The sequence below is a fragment of the Anguilla anguilla genome, chromosome 7, assembly GCF_013347855.1.
Source record: "Anguilla anguilla isolate fAngAng1 chromosome 7, fAngAng1.pri, whole genome shotgun sequence".
Lineage (NCBI taxonomy): Eukaryota > Metazoa > Chordata > Actinopteri > Anguilliformes > Anguillidae > Anguilla > Anguilla anguilla.
In genome coordinates this window covers 4,806,794-4,828,388 of record NC_049207.1, presented here as the reverse complement: position 1 = coordinate 4,828,388, position 21,595 = coordinate 4,806,794, and the positions used below count along the sequence as shown (strand labels likewise).

Genomic DNA, 21,595 nt, shown 5'->3' with positions numbered 1-21,595 from the left:
GATTACAGTTATGTCTACATTTTTGTAACCAATTCACTGAACAAAGACAAACATTTTAGAAAATGATTGCTTTGAGACAAACGGTTGATCAATACAATCTGCATTGGCCTAAGCATTTGTCAAGAAAATTGTATCCTTCAGTTGATGGAAAACAGAATAAAGCTTCATCTTTGTTGTACTGCAGACAACTTTGACTGTTTTCGGCAGTCCTGAAATGTCTATGTATAGCCTAATTATATAAATTAGGAAAATATGCAGTCTTGTACTTCAGTTCAGGCTGAAAGGAGAGGTGCTTGCAAATATTAATCCTAACGAACCATTGTGGTTGTATTTTTGACAGGACTGTGGATTTTTTTGCAAGTGGGTTACTGGAAAAAGGCACGCAAGTAAAAACAAATGTGCATCAACCAAAACAGAAGCCAAGCATACCTATATGGGTTTAGGCTTTCTTAAAGCTTAGGACAGGTTGATGAATATCTGTGCTAGAAAACAATACAATACAGAAAAATACATTATGTGGGATATATCTGAAGATGGTTGTATCTGCCAGCCCTGGCTTAAGCCTTCAGTCTAAGAGGAGAAGAAAAATAGCAGAAATGTTTTGTTGGCTCGGGGAAATTGACCAAGGCAGTCCTTTTCCTGCTCACAAAGAGGGCTAAAGACTCTAGTGATAAGCTGTGTAAACTACAGTTTGTTTTTACCCAAAATCAGGGTCTCTTTCTGTCACACGCAATATTTATTTGGTAGACAAAGAGGGATGTAAAATGAAGAAATATCACAGGTGAAGGGATTTCTTACAGGTGGGATACCCATGATAGAAAGGAAAACATAAAGCATACCAACACTCTCTTGTTCTTCTTCCCCTCCAGTGAAAACTGAAAAGGCATATTTTGGCAGTCTGGCTGGTGAAAGCAGAACATGTTGCTTTAGGCAACGTCACACACACACCCCGGTTAAGGAGAATGTCACACACACTCCCTGGTTTCAGAGAACGTCACACACACACCCTGGTTTCAGAGAACGTCACACACACACCCTGGTTTAGGAGAACATCACACACACCCTGGTTTCGGAGAATGTCACACACACACCCTGGTTTTCCATTGTGTCCCTGAACATTCCCTCTCCCGCCCAACTGTGTTGGGATAAAAAAAATATCCAGCTTTTTTATGCCAAGGGAAAAAAGGGGGCGACATAGCTCAGGAGGTAAGAGCGATTGTCTGGCAGGCGGAGGGTTGTCGGTTCAAACCCCACCCTGGGCGTGTTGAAGTGTCCTTGAGCAAGACACCTAACCCCTAACTGCTCTGGCGAATGAGAGGCATCAATTGTAAAGCGCTTTGGATAAAAGCGCTATATAAATGCAGTCCATTTACCATTTACCAAAAAAGGGCAAATTCAACATTCCAATCTGACCTTTGTCAAAGATGCTGCATAAATTGCTCAGACAGTAGAGTGATGTGCACACATCGTTAGCATAGGAGGGGGTTGGAATCCAAAGCCAGTTACAGGATATTACTTGTGGCTAATACTTATTGTTTCTGTGGCATAGAATTAATCATGTGTTTTTGTAGCCTGGCAACATGACCTCATATGCCACGAAGTTCAAAAATAGCAGCAGCCATTTTTAATTGCTACAAATAATCCCACTCAAAACCAACAGCTGTGCTGAAAAGTGCGTAATTGATGCTAAGTGGAAAGATTAATTTTGATTTATGACCTCCGCACCTTTGCATTTTAGAAATGTATAAGCAATGCAGTAAATTAGCATTCTGAAGTATAAATCTGCTATAATTATTGTCTAAATTTGATCTTTTTTCCTTGGAGTGAGACACATTAAAATGTGTATCTGCTTTTCAAAGGCCAAACAGGAGATTCTAGTTTTCACAGCACCTCTTGGTATTTTACAGACTGAAGGTCATGCAGCACACAGCTTGGGTGAATTATAACACAAATGGCAGAGAAAAACTGAGAATCAATGCCTTCAAGGTTTCAGAAGGGTAAAAGTATTTTTATGATGAGTAGCCTGTGCTAGCAATGCTTAGTGACTTTATTTTGGTCAATGATTTGTTTTGTGAAGGGAGTGTGGAGGCCCATAAAATACTGCTGGTATGTGTCAAATCAAATTTCAATTAGATTTCTGGATTCTTAATCAAAATACACTACTCTTACATCTCCACAATGAAAAGGCAATAACATCCATCCATCCATTAACTATACTGGGCAGGGTCATGTGGGGTGCTGGAGCCTATCCCAGCATGCATTGGCCGAGAGGCAGGAATACACCCTGGCCAGGTCACCAATCCATCCGCAGGGCACACACAGCATTCACTCACACACGCATACCTATGGGCAGTTTAGAGTCTCCAATTAGCCTAACCTGCATGTCTTTGGATTGTGGGAGGAAACCGGAGTACCTGGAGGAAACCCACGCAGATACGGGGAGAACACGCAAACTCCACACAGAAAGGCCCAGGCTGGGATTAAAACCCAGAACCTTCTTGCTGTGAGGCGACAGTGCCACTCATGGCACCAAGGCAAAAAACAGACAGCAGTTAATCGAGAGACATTTTCACTTCTTGTTAAGAAGAAAAAGTAGTTAATCTCTACCTGACAAGAATACTGCTGCCAGGAGAATTTTGCACAGCTGGGGCTGGTGATGTACAGCTCACTTAGGAATTTAGGAAACAGCAATGTGTCCCAGGAGGCATCAAGATTTAAGCAGGAGATGTCAATCATCCATGTTTTAAATGGGCCTAATTTACTGTCCCAGAAATCCTGCTTTTGTCTGCCAAGATGGATGCACTCCAAGATCCTGAACTGGAAAACAAAGGCGCATCCTTTCTTTTCTCAACGAGGGAACATCAGTGATTCTAAATGAACACCGGATAGGGAGACTGCATGTGACATCTGCATATATGTCCATAATGTTTGGGACAGAGACAAATTTTTTTTTTCTCGATTTGGCTCCGTACTCCACAATTATTGAATTGTAAACCAGCAGGAGCTGTAGACGGCTACAGTGGAGGCTCGCAGAACATCACAGGAGAAGATACTCAGCACCTGGTGATGTCTGTGGGTCACAGACTACAAGCAGCTATTACTGTACATGCAAAGAACATGCGACAAAGTACTTAACATGACTACAAAGAACATGCGACAAAGTACTTAACCTGACTACTTTCATTTGCATACCATTAATGAGTCCCAAACCTTATGGTGCCCAGAATTTGGGGGGGAGGGAGGGGGGGGGGGCTATCTACATGGTCAAACCAAAATGTATAAAAATCAGCTCTTTCACCACATGTGAATTGCTTGATTGGAAAGCTAAAATCGTGGCGCACAGAACATTATGAAGGGCACCCTTTTTGATTTATTTCACTTAACTCCGACTAGTTAGAACACAATGCCGCAATGCTGAAAGATGACGGCGAGATGGGAACTGCTGTCATAATTTTAGCTTCTTTTCACATTTCACTTCTTGCTGAGGACAGCAACAAACGGGGAGTTCAATTAGGATTTTTCACGGAGATGCAGACAGATGGTGCTACGAAGGAAAAACGTGAAGATTGATGCTCTTTATCTCCGGGTAGTCTCTCACAGGCTTTGCTAAGCTTCAAATTAAATCCCCTAAAGGGGATGTGGAAAAATTCCACCGTCTAAAGGTGACCCAGGTACAAATCGTAGTGGTGCCCAGCAATTGAAATAAAGAAATCCAAACAAACCAAGCTTGCAGAGATCAGACTGTTCTCCTAGTTACCTGCTTTTAGAACCATGTGATTCCGCCCACTTTCAACTTTTAATGCCGTAAAGGAGGACAGTGATTCAGTGCCTGCCAGTATGGGAACAGTACTTATTCCTTCACAGCTAACTATGGGGGGACTCGACACAAAGACTGCTGTCCCTGTAAAATGGCAAAACATACACGCGTCTAAATACCGTAAAATTAAAGCCGGTTGTCTATACTGACGGTAGTTTTCATCACATCCACAACCCTGTAACACCGATTGTTTGTGAAATTAAGGAAATTAAAGTGAGATCGTGTGACTCCGAGTTAGCCAGTAAAGAAGCCCTGCGCTACTCATATTGAATTCTCCAGAGACAGTACATCGCTCCTGGGCAAGTGTCCACCTCTCCTCTCCCTGGCTGGGTAGTGTTACGCAGTGCCTTGCCCAAGGCTCTCTCTTATAATTGCTTTCCTATTAATGGGCTCCCCAGGCAGTCTGAGGGTGTTTGGCCAGAGGCGAGCTGGGCCTCGACATGCATGCTGAAGGGCAGCACGTAGGGTTGCCAGGTTTAGAATTTGTCAAACATGTGTCGCGAACATGGTTTGAACTGTTGGAAGCTGGAGCTGTTGGGAAGAGGTGTGGGGGGTTGTTGGAGGGGGGTGGCCCGAGGAGTCATTGACACGCTGAGTCCTTACAAACTACCAGTAAATTCCTTCCATCAGTCCCCCAAACTGGACTACAAACCGACCAGACCTGTGGAAATCATTTGAAGCCGGACATTTTGAAAACAGTTGAAAACTGGACGTCTGGCAACCCTAGCAGCACAAAGAATTTTTTTCTCATGAAATATTTCATAAATATTTTATCCGAACAATTAAAAGATTATGCATTTCTCTCACATTGCCCAGCATAGAAAATATTTGATAAACAATAAAGTGAATGTTATGCAGTATTTTTTGTTCATATTGTATACGAGGAGGATTATTCAGCCCGAAATTTAATTAAAAGTGTAAACGAAAAAGGAAAACGAGAATGAAGTTTCCCATTTTTCTTTTAAATTTTAATTCTGATGTAACGCCATGCACGCACATACGAAGGTAAGTCGTCCACCTGGCAGAGCGCTGGCTGGCCGGAGGCTCCAATAAGGTAGCGGGGCTCTGTGGCTCTGTGATAAGGGACACGGGGAGCGTTCGGTTCGTTCGCGCGCTACGACGGTGACGCGGCGCTGTCCGTTTCCCGGGACGCTCAGAGGAGCTTAATTACGACGACGGCAGGACAGCCCCATCCCCCCCCCACCCCGGAGTCCGCCGCACCTGGCCAGACGTCAACGACGATCTAATCGGCGTGAAATGAATAACCCGAACCCCCGCACCGTGCACCCGCGGGACTGCCAGCCACGGCGATCATGACAAGAGGAGACTCATTTTCATTAGCCATCACGCATCACTTTCTGCCACTTTCATGATTTAAAACCTGAACCAAGAAGCTGATTTTAGGGTCCTAATTTATTTCACTCTGTACTGTATATATATATATATATATATATATCTCTCAAGTTTCCACGTGGATGGTTTAATTTCTCACATAACATCGTCAAAATCACTCCAGGTTGGCTATCGGTTGTTCCTGAGAGCTCCGTAAAGGAGCAGTGCCATGTTTTTTTTTTTTTTTTAAAGGTCTTACACATGCTTTATGAAAGCTTCTGTGGAGTTTCACTGAAAGCATGACCCTAATTTCGACGACGAAGGTTTTGAAGCATTTGCGTTCTAAGAACGGTGTGAGAAAACTGACTCGTACGCATTGCCTTCCAAACCCGGCTCAAGGCATTTTTTTTCTGTTCCTACACAGCGGGGCACAGAAAGAAGCTTCTCTGTTAAACTGAGATCCCCTCCATTTTCCATTCTGTCAGCTTTCAAAAGTCCGCATTCTTCTCACTGCCTTTTTCACCGACGGGTCCGAGCTGATAAAATTACTTTCTGAAAAAATGATTGTGGCGGGGAAATTGGGAAAACGGAAGAGTACAATTACGAGAAAAAAAAGATTACAAAAAGTGTGAGAGACGTCTTGAACATTCTCGGCAGAAATATCTGACCCCCGTACGTGAAATGTACAGAAAGCAAAACGTTTCAAATTGTGGGCTTGAGGTGTTTGGCAAATCCCACAGTTGACACATCAAACGAAGCGTTGGGCCACAGCCAGAGGGTCATCATCACCTGGGGATTAAATTTGGCCAATTTGGGGGGGGGGGGGGGGCCAATGATGGAACCATCCATAGGCAAGACAATCAATTTCAGGGGCTTCTGAAAGACACGGAATTCTGCCAGTGAAAGGTGTCAATTTCAAACGTTACGCTGCAGCAGTGCTCCTCCACTGCCTTTAGCACGGGCTAGCGGAAAGAGTTCAAACAGAGGCGACGCTCAGCAGATCCACTGACCTTTAAACTGTTCTGATGGACGGGGTTTCACACGATCTCTTTTAGGCTTTTGGCATGTCCAACAATACATTAACACTGGGTTTATTGTGCTTCGATGGTATATTCACTGACAACTTGCTGCAGTGTTAAAACAGCAATGTCAAGACAGTCATTTGCACAAACGATCTATTCCAGACAGCTCAAGAGCTCAAACACCCAATTTTAATGTACAATAGTTAATGAGACATTAATGTAAAGGACTGCATCTGAAAAATTAGGTCCTGTATCATGCAAAGAGTATAAAAACGGCTTGAATACACTTCAAGCAAAAACTACTATAATGTATTTTAATTTCACCAAGTTAATCAAGTTAATCTAGCTAATCTTAGTACGGGTAAGTAGGTTTTCAAAAAAAAAAAAAAAATGGTTAGGGCATCGTACAAATTTCTATAAATGTCATAGGACTACAATGGACAGAAAGATGATGTGAATTTGAATGTTCGAGGTCATTTCGCCAGTGGCTCATAATGGACATAGATCACTTCCCAGGGGAAATAAGTGACCTACAAATATTGTAGATAAGGTTTGAAAGCTAATCACTTGCCACAACAGTGTCAACACTCATAACTCGTCTGACAGAGAGACCTGTCAGCGCGTACACAAACAGTTCTGCGCCGTCAGTGTGCCTCTGTTATCAAATTTGAAAGATGATGATCCGAACCTTTTGGAAAAAACTGTTTTTGTGTGTGTGCGTGTGTGCGCACGTGTGTGTAACTACAGGATGAATTTCTTTTCAATAAGTAAAGACTTATAATTTTGTGTGTGGAAGTCCCTGTTGTGACAGTGGACACAAACATTCCTGTCTTTTTCCTAAAACCTCATTCGGGTGAACACCAAATCAGCAGTGTGAAAACACAATTGCTCAACTGTACTAAAGAAGAGGCTGATAACATGACTTAATAATGAACTGGGAGTAGCACCTGTGATAATGTAATGTATGATTATTATAACAAAAGCGTTGAATGCTGGATGATGATTGACTTTTTTGGTCGATTCATGGAAACCATTCTGGCCGCCGTAGAGAGGACGACTGCGTAGCAGTGACCGGGTCACATGCTGATAGTTGAGGGTCTATGACATCACCAGAGACTTGTCTTCAGACGGCAGTGGTGCCCTCTTCGGCCGGCTTCTCCCCAGACGCTCGCACGCCATCTGATTCGCTTCCCCTAAAGATGGCGTTCTTGCACAGACTCAGCCGCGGCTTGGATGGACGGGCCTGTTTCAGGTCACTGGCAGGCGTTGTGACGTCATCCTCATTCTGGCCAGGCAGACAGCAGCAATCAACACAGAGAAGCACAGAGACAGGCATGAATCATTTACAATCCGACAAACAGAAGAAATCACCACAGAGAAACACAGAGCAGGGCATGAATCATTAACAATCAGACAGACAGAAGCAATCAATACAGAGAAACACAGAGCTAGGTGTGAATCATTTACAATCAGACAGACAGCAGCAATCACCACAAAGAAACACAGAGCTAGGCATGAATCATTTACGATCAGACAGACAAAAGCAGTCAACACAGAGAAACAGAGATACACGTGAATAATGTATGATCAGACAGACTGAAGCAAACACCACAGAGAAACACAGCTACACATGAATAATTTATGATCAGACAGACAGAAGCAATCACCACAGAGAAACACTGAGCTAGACATGAATCATTTACAATCAGACAGACAGCAGCAATCAACACAGAGAAACAAAGCTACACATGAATAATTTACAATCAGACAGACAGCAGCAATCAACACAGAGAAACAGATCTAGGCATGAACAAGTCACAATCAGACAGACAGCAGCAATCAACACAGAGAAACAGCTACACATGAATCATTTACAATCAGACAGAGAAACACATAGAAAAAGCATAACTAATTCACCATCTCTAAACATAGGCCTAACAGAGTAATGACTGGTGCACAGAAATTAGGAACATAGACCCTGATACACGCCATAAACAAAAAGACAACGATCTAATGGAAGGGTTGAGAAACAGATTAAAGAAGCAATTCACTGTGTCCCCCAGTCCCCACAGTGCCCCACAAGGTTCATTACCGATAAAAAATTCAAGCACACGTGTTCAGACGCAGGAACGAAGTAGCCTTCTCAGCGGAATCTTACAACACTTTTTATAGTCTCATAAAAAGTCAAGCAATGTGTTCGTATTACGGCATCAACAACAATACACTGCCACATAGATAATGGGCGAACGTCTTAAACGCGGCTAATTAAATCATCGCTGCAACCTGAACACGGCCCATTCTGCAAGCGGAAACCGCGCCACCGTCGTTTCCACGCTCCTGAACAGGACGCCGCAGGGAAACAGCACGGACACGAACAAACGTTCGTTTCGTTTCTGCGCAGGGCTACGGCCTCAGTAAACGCCAGATGGGACCGCTAGCGTCCCGCCAGATGCGAAGACTCACCTTGGAAATGGCCACCACCACAAAGAGAGGAATGCACAACATCGGCAAGAGCAACAGAAAAACCCCGATGCGGGGGGTCCAAATGCCCGATTCAATCCAGGGCGTGGCCAGACTGTAGATGATGGAAGCCTGTGCCAACAGAGACCCAGAGAAAGAAATGAAACAAAGTCACTATATTCATAAATCCCACTGTGCATTGGGGCGAGAGGCAGGATTACACCCTGAACAGGCGATCTATCGCAGTAATTCTAATTTGACCCTTTTAAATGCATTGCCAATCTCTTTGTATATAAACCGTGGAGCACATTATGACAAATCCTTTCTAAAATGCACCAAATAAATTTCATTTCATTGATTGATTGATAGATATATATATTTTTCTGCTGGGACACCACACTACATATAACTAAAGGGCATGGAAATGGTCCATTGAACTTGTTGGCTCATTGCACATAATGAAGGTTTGAATGTGTTGTTTTGAAGATATCATCACTCTCCTTCTTCTTGCAAGACAAAGACCAGCCACATCATATTTCTTGTTAGCGAGAGGTGTCATCATTATCCAATAAAAACACATACGGGCTAACAAATTAGCATGCCCAGCCACATTTTGGGGCGAGTGTTCCCATTTACAATGGATTTCATCAGGGCAACAAAGAGCTCTTTAAGGCCATGATACACAAGCAGTATGTTTAAGGATTGTAGTTGGGCAATATTGCCTGCAAGAAGGATGGAGATAAAGCAAATGGGACCAAAGTCATTGAGAGAAATTAAAGTGGGGTGAAGAAAAATACCATCGGTCACATTTGTGGGAAAATTGCCCATCTGCATTCCCTTAACCCTGTATCACGGACTTTAGAGATCACCCTCCCATCGGATGTTCAGCTTTAGGGCTAAACAGCTGTTGTTTGCCGGTCACATGACAACATGTGGAGCTCACTGCTCACCAATGATCATAAAAAAAAACAATTCTAGGGCTACCATCAGTGAAGTCCCCATTAATGGTACTGTAATGGTACACTGTACAACAGAAGTGTGGATAAATGGATGTAGCTTTAGCCATGCTCGCTGCTAGCCTGGGACTTGCGCAGCCAACTCCAGACCGCATAATTTTTAGTTTTATGTTGCCGGTAAATGTGATGGAATTCATTTGATATCCAATAAAGTAACACAACCTATTCATCATATGAATAAAATAAACGTAAGCGAGGCAGCTTTGAGATTTGTTGCCGAATATAGTTTCAGTTGCAGAGTTGCTGATTAATGCATTAGTGAGAAAGCATCGGACGCTCAAGTGGAACCAAAGAAGACGATAGGTGAGATAGTGTGAGGCAAAGAGAGAGATAAGGAGAAAGAGAGAGGTGGAATGGGAAAGAGGTAGAGGGAAAAAGAGAGGGGACACAGAGATGGGCGAGGTGAGGACACTCACAATACCGCACAAGGGAGCGACAAACAGCCAGCAGTATTTTATCAAGGGAAATGGCCGATATCCAATCATGTCCTCAATGTTGTCATAGAAACGGTCTGCACCTGCCAAGTCAAAAACAGCTTGTTTAGCCAACCGGGTTGAAACGTCGTCCTAATTAGATATTTTATTTTCAGAGAGGTCGTAGCACCCAGCTTGTGCAGACACGGTACAGTAAATTTTCTTATTCGACAACTGAAACAAAAAAAACTGAAGTGGAGAAAAGAATTTCAGGCTTTTATACATTTAAGAAGGCCCCAATCAGGGGAACACACGGTAATCGTTTCCCTCGCTAAAGCAGCTCCTACAAATTTGTGTTATTGTGGAAAGAGATTTGTTTACCAGCTGGAGTTTGACCTGGGGGTATGCTATGAAGGAGGCATAACACACCCAGGGCTTATTTGCGTTAGCTGGCTTCACAAAACCTAACAGGCCCCTGCATTTAAGTCAAGAACCAGGGGAAATCACTCACCGTAGATCCATCCAATTGCGATCGTTTCAAAAAACATGATAAACATCAGGCTAATCGCGGACACACCGAAAATGGCAGTCATGGTGTACCCCTCCTGAGAAAAGCAAGGAGAAAGCCCCCACTGAAACAACTTTGGGTCTATTCTATGGACAAATGAATAACATTTGTGTTTCATTATGTATTGTATCTTGATCTTAGAGCGGAGCTTCTATTTTCCTCTGTTGTAAAGTGCACCACAGGAAATAAATATGCACCACTGAAAGTATTATTATCATTTAGCAAATTTAATTCAATCTCGAAAAATTATTACGTTTGACCATGAAGAAGTATGTAGCAGTATTTTTTTAAAAGATAAAAAGAAGTTTTTTGTAGGAACTCAGGTCGGTTCTGTAAATACTTTTCTTCGTGACAATTAAATGCATTTAGCTAAACACGTGTTTGCTGGTTAATAGGGCTGTACCAGCAACAGCCAAGGCTTTGTACACTCGAACCCTCAGGTATGTGCACCGGGAGTCGTGCGGTGACGTTACCCGTGTGACCAGGGGCAAGCCGAGCAGGAAGCAGACCGCGACCGTGACCAGCACGAGCACCTCGTGGCGTTTCCGCAGCGCTTCAGGGAATACATCGCTGATGGTGGTGACCAGGCTCTCCGTCATCAAGAACTGAAAGCACGCGCAGACGCACAGACACAAAAAAAACAACAATGCGGCTGGAGGCGCGGGCGGCTACAGCAGTAATGCTACAAGGTGACAAAACGCAATCTGGCTTTCAAAGAACTGTGCCGTCATAAACTTTAGGCGTACCTGGTTGTCAAGAACAAAGAAGAAGACCATGAGGAAGAAGAGTACAGACCAAAGTTGTGGTACCGGCAGCGCAGAAAACACTCTGGACATAGAAGCGAAAGGCAGTACCGGCCCTAGGGGAAGAGAGAACCATCACCGTTCCGGATTTAAACCGCGTTTTTAAACTCAACAAAAACTAGGGGAACAAGTTCGCATAAATCAATGAGTTAGTTCCATATACATGTGTCAGGGTGTGAATTAACGGTTCTGAATTTTGTTATAGGAAGAGAGATGCATAGATTGAAATGAAAAACAATGCCCCAGATGCTAAACAAAATGTTACAGTGCTAAACCAGTGAAACCGTTATCACGTCCTGCGCGTTGAGACGGCGCAGGCAGATATAACAATTGGACAGGGTTGCCCCCTTGTGGTTGTCATTTGTAACAATGATAAAACAGCAGATCCTTGCCAAAACAGTCTGTACTCAGGTCCCCCAGTCCATATCCCCCTATTAATTTAAATAAAAAATAAAATCTAATAAAATATTTCAGTCACCACTAATGTTGAGTTTTCTTTTCATAATGATGGTAATTTGTCACTTTAGCCTGTGTGTTTTTCAGAAATGAGCATTTAATTGTCCTTCACCTGTGATTAATTACGCTTAGATTGCATCATTGCAGGGCTGGTACTGCTCCACGTCAGTATAATCCTTTTAACTGCACTTCTTGGTGTAAATGAGTAGATTTGACTCATTGGTTTTCTAAAATCCTGTTACGGCAAAGCAACTGTCAGCTTTATACAGCTTTCATATTGACACCTGTCCTGATATAATAATAATAATAATAATAATAATAATTTGAAATTATTTTTGACACAAAGTGCTTCACAGGACATATAAAAACAGAAAATGGTATCATTTGGCACATCTCACGCAGTGGGTGGAGTAATGTATAAAACATCTGTTTAAAAAGTACACCGGACGAAATGGTCACATTAAACGTAAGCCCCATTAACTCAACAAACAAACATCTTTCTTTTAAAAAGCACAATGGATGGGCTGATCACATGATTAGCACGAGCACCATTAACTCACCAAACGAGAGGATTTCATCAAGTGACACGCCGGCAGATTCCGCTCCGAACCCCAGCAGGGCGAACATTACAACACCAGCAAATATACTGGTCCCAGTGGTCACGGCGCATAGCACCAGGCAGTCCCTGTGACACGAACAAAAACGATTTAAAAATCTTTTTGGGAAATAAAATGATTTAATTATAAATTGCCTGTAGGTATAAGTGTGTAAGTGAAGGGTGTGTGTGTGTGTGTGTGTGTGTGTGTGCCCTACAATGGATTGTTGACCTGTCCAGGGTGCATTCCTGGCTCTCACCCAATGCATGCTGGGATAGGCTCCAGCACCCCCACCACCCTGACCTTGGATAATGTAAGGATGGATGATTTTGTTTATAAAATAAAAAACCTTCTCTGGTCAAACGTACTAGCATTAAAGAATATCAATTTATGTAGCACACAATGTAGTTCATAACCTGTGTTTATCTTATACGGCCTCTTTCGCCCATCTTTATCATAGGTGCCAATCATGTGTGAGGGCCCCAGGACATTCCCCTGTATACCGTAAATTTACACTGTGCAAATAAAGTTGTGTGAATCCGTCTGGGGGTAACGGCTAAACAGCTAAAACATACACGAAGGACACAGTCACTGATACCTGTGGGTGAGTGCAGGTAAACCACCTACTTGTAGCAGTCGTGCTTGTATGTGTTGTAACTGCCTAGGGTGACGAGGACTCCGTGACACACGCCGTGGGTGTACGAGGCCTCGAACAGAGCGTGGTACCACACCTGGAGAGAGAGAGAGAGAGAGCACGCCTTCTATTTAAAATGCACACACAACCGTAAAACAACTCTCCCACCCCTTTACAAAACATGGTCAATTTGTGCACGTTAGTGACGTAACATTGAGTTATGCGCTCTGTTCAGTTTTGACACTGAAAGCGATCTGTTCCTTGTTTTTTTGGGGGGGGCGCTGATTAACGTTTCCTTTTCAGCGCTCGTAGGCGTCCCGTAACAGGGTGTACTTCCTAAAAGAGGCGCCATTCCAACAGCTTGCCTTTGCCACCTGGGCATCGATCCCACAACCACCTGGCTGAAGGCGGGATCCCATCCCTGCTTAAACAGCGGCACCGATTTGCAGAACACGGGAGAGACGGGCCCAAAAAGCGAGCATTACTGGGCGGGGCTTCAGCCAGCATTTTCCAAATTGCTCCCCTGCTCCCCTGCTCCCCTGATCACCTGCTCACCCCCCCCCCTGACCCCCGACCCCCCCGACCCCCCCTTGTGTACCTTCCTTTATGAGTCTCCATTCTACCAGTTTTTGTATCCGCTCGTGGTCTAAGGATGTTTTAAATAATTAGTATACATTTGATTACCTCAGAGAGCTGGTGGATTGTGGACACCAGGGGGCGACATTTTTAAGGGTATAAATATTTGATGGTTTCTTATGGGAGGATGTGTAAGTGTGGAGATGCTGGTGGTAGGCGGGGGATGGGTGGTGGGGGGGGGGTAAAAAACAAGGGCGAAATAACGTGGGTGCACTGTGTATTGTAGATCAGTCAAGGTCACACGTTAGCAATTTTACAACACCATGAGAACACAATGTTTTCACAACTTTACAAATCAAACAAAAAACAAAACGTTTTAAAAGTTCCTTTCGGTAATGTCACAGTTTGGTCGCTGTTCTTGGTTTACCACTGCATATACTTAATCAGTGCAGCAGGTGGTATTGTGGGGAGGGGCTGGGGGGTTGAGGGGGGGGGGGGGTTTGCAAAAGCCTTTTGAGTGGAGCCAGATTTTCAGTGGAAAAATGAAATGTAAACACAGCCTTTTTTTTCTTCATTAAGATGCCTGTCTTTCCCCCGGATGAGAAAGGACCTTGTGATAAAGAGTCAGTTACATCATGCGGAGAGAATGTGGAATGAAATGAGACAGCGCAGGGCCTGAAGAGGCCCTTTCACAGACATTGTGCTTAATGCTAATCGTTGCCATATGGCTAAAAAAAAATCCCAACTTGAAGTAGAGGGCGACAGAATTCCCAGCGCTCTCGCGCTCGGCGCTCTTTCCCTCAGAGCGCAGAACCCACGATGCCCCCCCCCCCCCCCGAGTTTGCACCGTCAGTTAAGGTGCCCGTTACGTGTGCAGGTCGTGCCCTACAGTTGTCGTTTTGAAACCTGGAACCGGATACACTTTGGCTGCAGGTTTTAACAATGTCGTCTCCCATCCCCACAGACCCGTAGACTCACGTATCCGTGGCGGAGCGGATAAAATTGCGGAGAGATGAAATACGTGATCCCCCGCCAGGCCCCCGGCAGCGTCACTCCGCGGATGAAGAAGATGAAAAGCAGGAGGAAGGGGAACGCCACAGTGAAGTAGACCACCTTTGAGAGGGACGCACCGTTCACCCAAAATCAGAGCTGCAGAATCATTACATTACATTACAGGCATTTAGCAGACGCTCTTATCCAGAGCGACTTACACAACTTTTACATAGCATTTTTACATTGTATCCATTTATACAGCTGGATATATACTGAAGCAATTTCAGTTAAGTACCTTGTTCAAGGGTACAACGGCAGTGTCCTACCCAGGAATCGAACCTGCAACCTTTCGGTTACAAGTCCAGTTCCTTACCCATAGTGCTACACTCCGAATCAGTTAGACTGGCTTATGTTTGCCATTCCATACCAAAAAAATCAGGTGAAGCTTGCCTCTTCACATGCGAAAATCACAATTTCACATGTGGAATTAAAATATTCACATGTGGGGCAAAAAAAATGACACATGTAAACTGGACATTTTTCACATGTGATTGCCTTTTTTAAATATGTGAATAAAACACTCTTCTAAGTGGGATTATTTTTATAATTCACACGTGTACTCTTCATGTGGTTCTTGGCGTGGTTCTTGGACGCATTTGGTTTAGAACACGTGATATTTTCATAAGGGATTGCATGTGCTGTAGTAGTACAGTAGAGCAATTATTTCTCGCTTTTTAAACAAGAATGCAAACATCTGTCTTTTCTGTGCACAAATTAAAACAAGCTGCTTCAAAAATATGAGAAGCATGCATTCCAGCATTTCACAGATGCATATTCACTTTTGTGTACCCAATAAAAACCCTAACTATGAATGTTAAGACAAAAGCTCACTCACCTTGCCGATGTATTTGACCCCTTTCCAGACGCAGAAGTAGCAGGCCGCCCAGGCCAGGAGCAGACAAAGGGCCAGATCCCAGCGTACTCCTCCCAAATCAGCAGAAAACTCTTCACTATCCCTATCCCCCGCCACATGAAACCTATGGGGATTATACGCACACAAATGTGTGTTCGGGTGTGTGTGCATGTGCATGTGTGTGCGTGTGCGTGTGCATGCCAAAGCCTGACTTTCCCTGTGATTCAATTTCAAATATGTATCCCAGTATTAAATCTTCATTCCACTGGCCATGGGCTAACCCAAGCTAATTTATACTAAAACACATGCATGGCACAGGATAACAAGCAAGCGATTCATACAAACACACAGTATGAGACAGCTGGTGAACCAGAAGTGACCCGCACTACGTCTCCCAAACTGAAAGCATGCCAGCAATAACCAAAGGGCCTGGAAACGCTCCCTTGAACTTTGTAAAGCTTGTTGGGCTTATTTTATGGAATAGATGGTAATGCTTGTTTTTTTCTTTCAAGACCGGGATTGACCCGTCATATTTCTTGTGAATAAAAGCCCCCCCCCCCCGATTAAATCTGTTGGGTATTAATTGCCATGTCACCCACTAACTGTGTGAATTTTTCCGTTCACAATAGGTTTCAATGAGAGAAATAAATAAATAAATAAATAAACAAGCCTTGCCAGACCCAGTCGGTCGTTAGCTATGCTAACATTTCCCAGGCAACTTTGAGCCAACCAATCAGAAAAGAGCAGCTGATTCAAGCGCTATACCCCTCCCTCAGATAGACAGAAGGATTGACAAGCGCTGCCGTAGCCACGTAACGTCAGGGCTCAGCGCAGGTAAATAAGCAGACAGAAAGGCTCAGGTTCAATGCTTGAAACTTACTTCCAAAACTCTTCCTCCGCAGAACTGGGGGGAAAAAAATGTGACAATGTGAGAATTACTACAACAAGAGGTCATGACAACCCGGAGCACTGCTGGATGAAATATACCAAAGTCAGAGGAGATTCTGTTGAAAAATAGCCTGTGAACAGATTCCATCAGGGTTTGGTCGAAAATGTGCTGATTGCCAAATCCATGCCTCGATGATAAAAAAAAATATGGAATAAATGTTGGGAATAAGGAAAGCAAACTAGTAAAACTTCCCTCAACATGAACCAGATTTTTTTTTTTTTTTTTTAAACCTTTTTAAAATAATTTTCATGAAGCATTTATATATCATTCATAGCATTAAATCTTTTATTGCCTTATTAAACTGCCTTAAACTGCTTTAAACCTGGGGCCTGAGTGTGTCATTATAAAGTGTATTATTATAAAGTGCATTGTTTCGGTTAATTATTTTTCTTATTATGATTGAAACCCCTTGACAATCCAACAGCACGTGAAGCAAAAGCATTATTGCTAGCTACGCAGCCACACACTACTGACTTTAATGACAACAAGCAACATGTCCTGTAGACAGTGCATACACTGTATTTCAATCACATTTCATCTGTACTGATGGCTATTTAAAAACAAGCATCATCATAATTCTTTACCGTTCAAAGCCAGGGTAGGGATCACTGGCATTGTCGAAGTATGACCAATCAGCACTGGTGCTTTGGTTCCAACAACCAGCTGTAGCAGGCCAGAAACGGAAAGTTAACAGTCAGTGAAGCCTGAATACAACAGTTACATGTTCTGTGCATTTAACTGAACGTGCAAATGAAGGTATTGTAGATATAGCTGCAAATTTCTATTGCCCATAAAACATTTTTGTTGTTGTTGCATCTTATTACTTTGAAAACAGTAAGAAAATGTACCATCGGCTTAAACTGACCGCTCAGGTAAGCACAGTCTAGCTATACGGGTCTCCACGGGTTGGGCCAATCACATTAGAGCAAGAGACATTTTTCATTTTATAGAATTTATTGTCCCCTTCAGTGGTGCCTGATATCACGGAGCAAAAAATAAATAAATAAACAAATTAATTCTGCTATGCAGCTGCACCGATTTTGACTGATTCCCTGTGAGCAATACGGAAACCACAGCTGTAGTAAAATGCTGTCTCCCGAGCGCTGGGTTCTACCTGTTTATAAAGTGGCCCACTATTGGTCAGTCTTGGACAACATATAGGCCCGTAGAAGAAAACAGGCCTGTCATAATAATTGAACAGCTAAGCAGATCACCTTGAATCAATTAAGTATTGTGCAACGTTTGCGAATGCAAAACAGTTGCTAACATGCACAAAATGTACCACAGCTTTTACAATCACACTGCCAAGGGGTCAAAGTCAAAACTGCTGAAGCAATAATCCTCCCCCAACAGTCCAAAATGTAGCCTTGGAAATGATTTTGATTTGCATATGGATTTATATGGCATATCTGTAAAAAAGCGGGGGAGGAGATACTTTAAGTGTACACATGAATTCTTGAATGTCTACGCTAATTACAACAATTGGGCAGCGCTTTCAACCGACAAAACAAAAAGAAGAATTTTTCAAAAAGCCGTAGGTAATTTGCCTGCAGTATGTAGTACCTACCATCACCTGCTATTGCCTGTAGCCAGCTAACGGTGCCCTTGGTACTGAATGTGGCAACTCCTCAACAGATCACCTGCGTGTGACGCTGGCATTACCAAAAATACCATTATCGCAATGCATTTGAGCTTAATTGATAACCAATCTGCTCTGAGTGCTACACAACCTTTATTCAAGCTCGTCGCTTTCCGGATACAACGTATACGCTCCGTACCTGTGTTCCAGACGTTTTTGCAGCTGGACCACGGTAAGGGGTTTGTAAAGGAGTTGTAGAGGTAGAAAAGGGTCCAGGCCAAAATGACGACGTTAGTGACACTGTGACATAACACAATGACTTGAGAAGCAATTCCAATGCCTAATAAGAAACAATAATAAAGCAAACGTTAGAGAGAACTATTTTTTTAAAGTCAATGTATAAGCCAAACACTCCCAGAATTTTACAGAAATGTAAGTCTGTGCACTGAGCTTTATTTTTAAGTCACTGGGAACGACGAAGGAATTGTCTTGGCATATTATTTAGATTAGTTATGCAGTATCATCCGCGGTCATTCATGTTCATTTTATTAACAATGTTTGTCATTTTCAAGCATTTTATCATTTCCATATGCACACTTGGGAAGGTAGGAAAATACTTTTGAACAATATCCTCCGTGATTTTTTGCATGATTCATTGCGATTTTTCCATGACTAATTATAATAGTGAGGGGATACTACCAGCAAATGTCGAAGCTAATATTTTTCAGTGCCTTTGACAGAACCAGCTTGGAACAATAAAATAAATTCTAAAAGTGTGTTGGGAATATTGCTGTCATAACCTTTCTTTAACGATGAAATGGGAAGTGGAATTTTCCCCATATTAAAGGTTTCACGTTAGTTCTGGATGTCAGCTGGAGCCTCTCATCAGTGTAACCTCAAACGCACTGGCCCACAAGAGATTAAACAGTAGACTTTCGCCTTCCCGTTTTTCTATTGTAATAGCACGGGTCATTTTACCCTGAAATATGGGGCACATCTTCCTCCAGGCGGTGAAAGGACCCTCGCTGGTGAACTGCCCGATAGCCGTCTCCAGGAAAAGCACGGGCATCCCGCAGAAAAACAGGGACAGCAGGTAGAGGACAAGGAACACACCTGCCAAAAGAGACGTCGTCATCGTGAGGGGCATCTGCAAACCTGACACTGGCGGAGGAGACTCGTTTGAGGCACCGGGGAAGGCGCGAACTGGGGTTAAATCCTGGGCGTGATGGAGCAGTTGCACATTTGAATAGCATTCTTAACCTGGACTGTTGCATGTGTGCAAGTGTACGTGCAGGTGTATGAATGAATGCTATTATTTTTTTTTGTACTGAAGTGCAGCACAGCACTATGTAGGAGTCATCCTGGTTACACTTGTCATCCTAGGACATAAACGCGGTCAATGAAAGATGAAATCGCTAAACTTAGAGATGAAATTAATTTTAAAATGTCTGATCTTCTAAGTAATGCTGGGATAAGTACAAAAGCAGCATCTACTGCACACTGACTGTACAAACATAGCAATGCTATGCCGTTGAATAGAAAGGAGAACATTTGTTGAAGAGAAACACAGGGGGCATCATTAAAATGAGCTGTAAACATGTTTAAGTTAACGGGTACATTGAATTGTGTGGGGGCAGGGATAAAGGCACAGAATATTCTAGAATAATGACTTCCACAGCACTCCGAATAAGGCTGAAAACAAAAAGCATGATGGAACATCCAGCCCTGTGAAACTGGCCTCTGACCGCATGAAAACAGAATGTATAATAGCATTTTTTTTCTTCTTCTTCTAATTTTACTTACATAACCTTTTCTCTACTCACCTCCTCCGCACAAGTAGACGACGTAGGGGAAGCGCCAGATGTTGTTCAGCCCAATTACGGCTCCAGCCATTGCCAGGCGGAACTCCGTTTTATTGGCCCACTTTCCCCTGTCCTTCATCCCGCGGCCACGCCCCCTGACGGTCTCAGGTTTCTCCTCCCCACTAGCCAGGGTGTCTGAAGCTGTGGGTTCCATGGTGTCTGCACTGCTGAGGAGACGCACAGACAAGCCTCTAACGGTCGAGAGCCTGAATGTAACGCATTTACATCTTGAACTTGATGAAAAGTCGTTACAGCATTAGCAGCCTTTTTAAGAACAACTTGAGCATCAAATAGCATTTGTGATCAGACGTTTCATTTCAAAATTTAAGTCCACTACCCATTTTGTTCTGTATATGCCAAACAACGTTTTTTTTTTTTTTTTAATTCTCATTAGCGAAAGAGTAAACTATAGTTTTCGACAGGAAATGAAAAACCAGCAAAAAAGTGGCGTACAAAAAAAAGCTTATTAACTGAAACCCCACTAAGTGACAACAACATACTTTTAATACATCCGTGATCTTATTGAACATATTCAATGTTTTTACTGCCAAAATATTAGACATGTGATTGTGGTAACAAGTCTATATTTGCACTGTGAGGAAAAGTATATGATTGCAATATTTTATCAGTATTTGACATTCATTGCCATCTACAGTTTTCAAGTATTCTCCATTTTTTGTTTTACGAAAAACATATCACAGCGATGATTTTCTGCAGACAAAAATAAAAAATAAAAAAAACACTCTGCACCACTGCATAAATTTCTAAAACACATCCTAAATTTCACAGGACGGACCATTTTTAATCGGGAGAGTATTGCTACATTCGAAATAATAACACCAGAAAAATAATTACGGATAACAGTACTTACGTAACCAGCGGAGAAAGTTTCTTGTTGTAGGCTACGTAGTCCTAAATCCGCAGAATACTATATGCGGTCTGGAAACATAATGTACGGAACGGTAGGGGAGGGCGCTCTAGTCTCACGCACACGACTTCGCTTACAAAGTTTTACCCAGTTCGTAAAAAAGGAACATCTGGTTAGACTCCAGGAATGCAGAACATCGTCTGTTCCAGTTTAACGTATTACTTAATGCAATACTACGGTTGACTGTTCAGCACTGTAGGCTACGCCTACAAAAATAATTGCATGCAGGGCCGTTTTACCGAAGGGTCTTACCGGGGCTTGAGCCCATAGTGTTAAAGGGCCCAAAGCGTCGGAGGAAAAAAGTGTGTGTGAGAGAGAGAGAGAGAGAGAATTGAGAGAAAATTCCGGCTTGAGCCCATGGGCCTCATAGTGGTAAAGGGCCCAAAGCGTCGGAGGAAAAAGAGAGAGAGAGAGAGAGAGAGAGAGAGAGAGAGAATGAGAATTAATGCTGTTATTTGTATATATTGTTACATTTACCATTATTATTTTAATATTATTATTATTTTACATATTATATATGTATGCTTTGGCAATAAGTATGTCTGTATTTCAACTTAAATTGAAATTGAAATTGAATTCCGACTGTCAGTCTGTCATAAATTTCCCAACATGGCAACCCTGGTCTATATTGGAGCGCTGATTGGATAGTTGAAAATGCCTTGAACGATTGGCTCTCCA

At 42.9% G+C, this 21,595-nt stretch overlaps 1 protein-coding gene across 3 annotated transcripts; it reads right to left on the bottom strand.

Moving 5' to 3' along the window:
* Positions 1-6,340: 6,340 nt before the first annotated feature.
* LOC118231244 (sodium- and chloride-dependent betaine transporter-like) lies at positions 6,341-21,211 on the bottom strand. Of its 3 annotated transcripts, none has more exons than XM_035424891.1 (16): positions 20,861-21,211; positions 19,951-20,195; positions 19,106-19,240; positions 18,327-18,467; positions 17,133-17,211; positions 16,480-16,503; positions 15,582-15,723; positions 14,672-14,806; positions 13,111-13,214; positions 12,448-12,572; positions 11,375-11,487; positions 11,102-11,233; positions 10,572-10,665; positions 10,064-10,164; positions 8,635-8,763; positions 6,341-7,456 (listed from the first exon to the last, which is right to left on the bottom strand). In XM_035424891.1, exons 2-16 carry the CDS (start codon positions 20,141-20,143, stop codon positions 7,295-7,297), a joined length of 1,809 nt encoding a protein of 602 aa, XP_035280782.1. In that variant the 5' UTR covers positions 20,144-20,195; positions 20,861-21,211; the 3' UTR covers positions 6,341-7,294. The 3 variants fall into 3 exon arrangements, with proteins under 3 accessions (XP_035280782.1, XP_035280783.1, XP_035280781.1); XM_035424892.1 differs by having other exon boundaries at positions 19,951-20,156; XM_035424890.1 differs by having other exon boundaries at positions 19,951-20,153.
* Between the last annotated feature and the right edge of the window lie 384 nt (positions 21,212-21,595).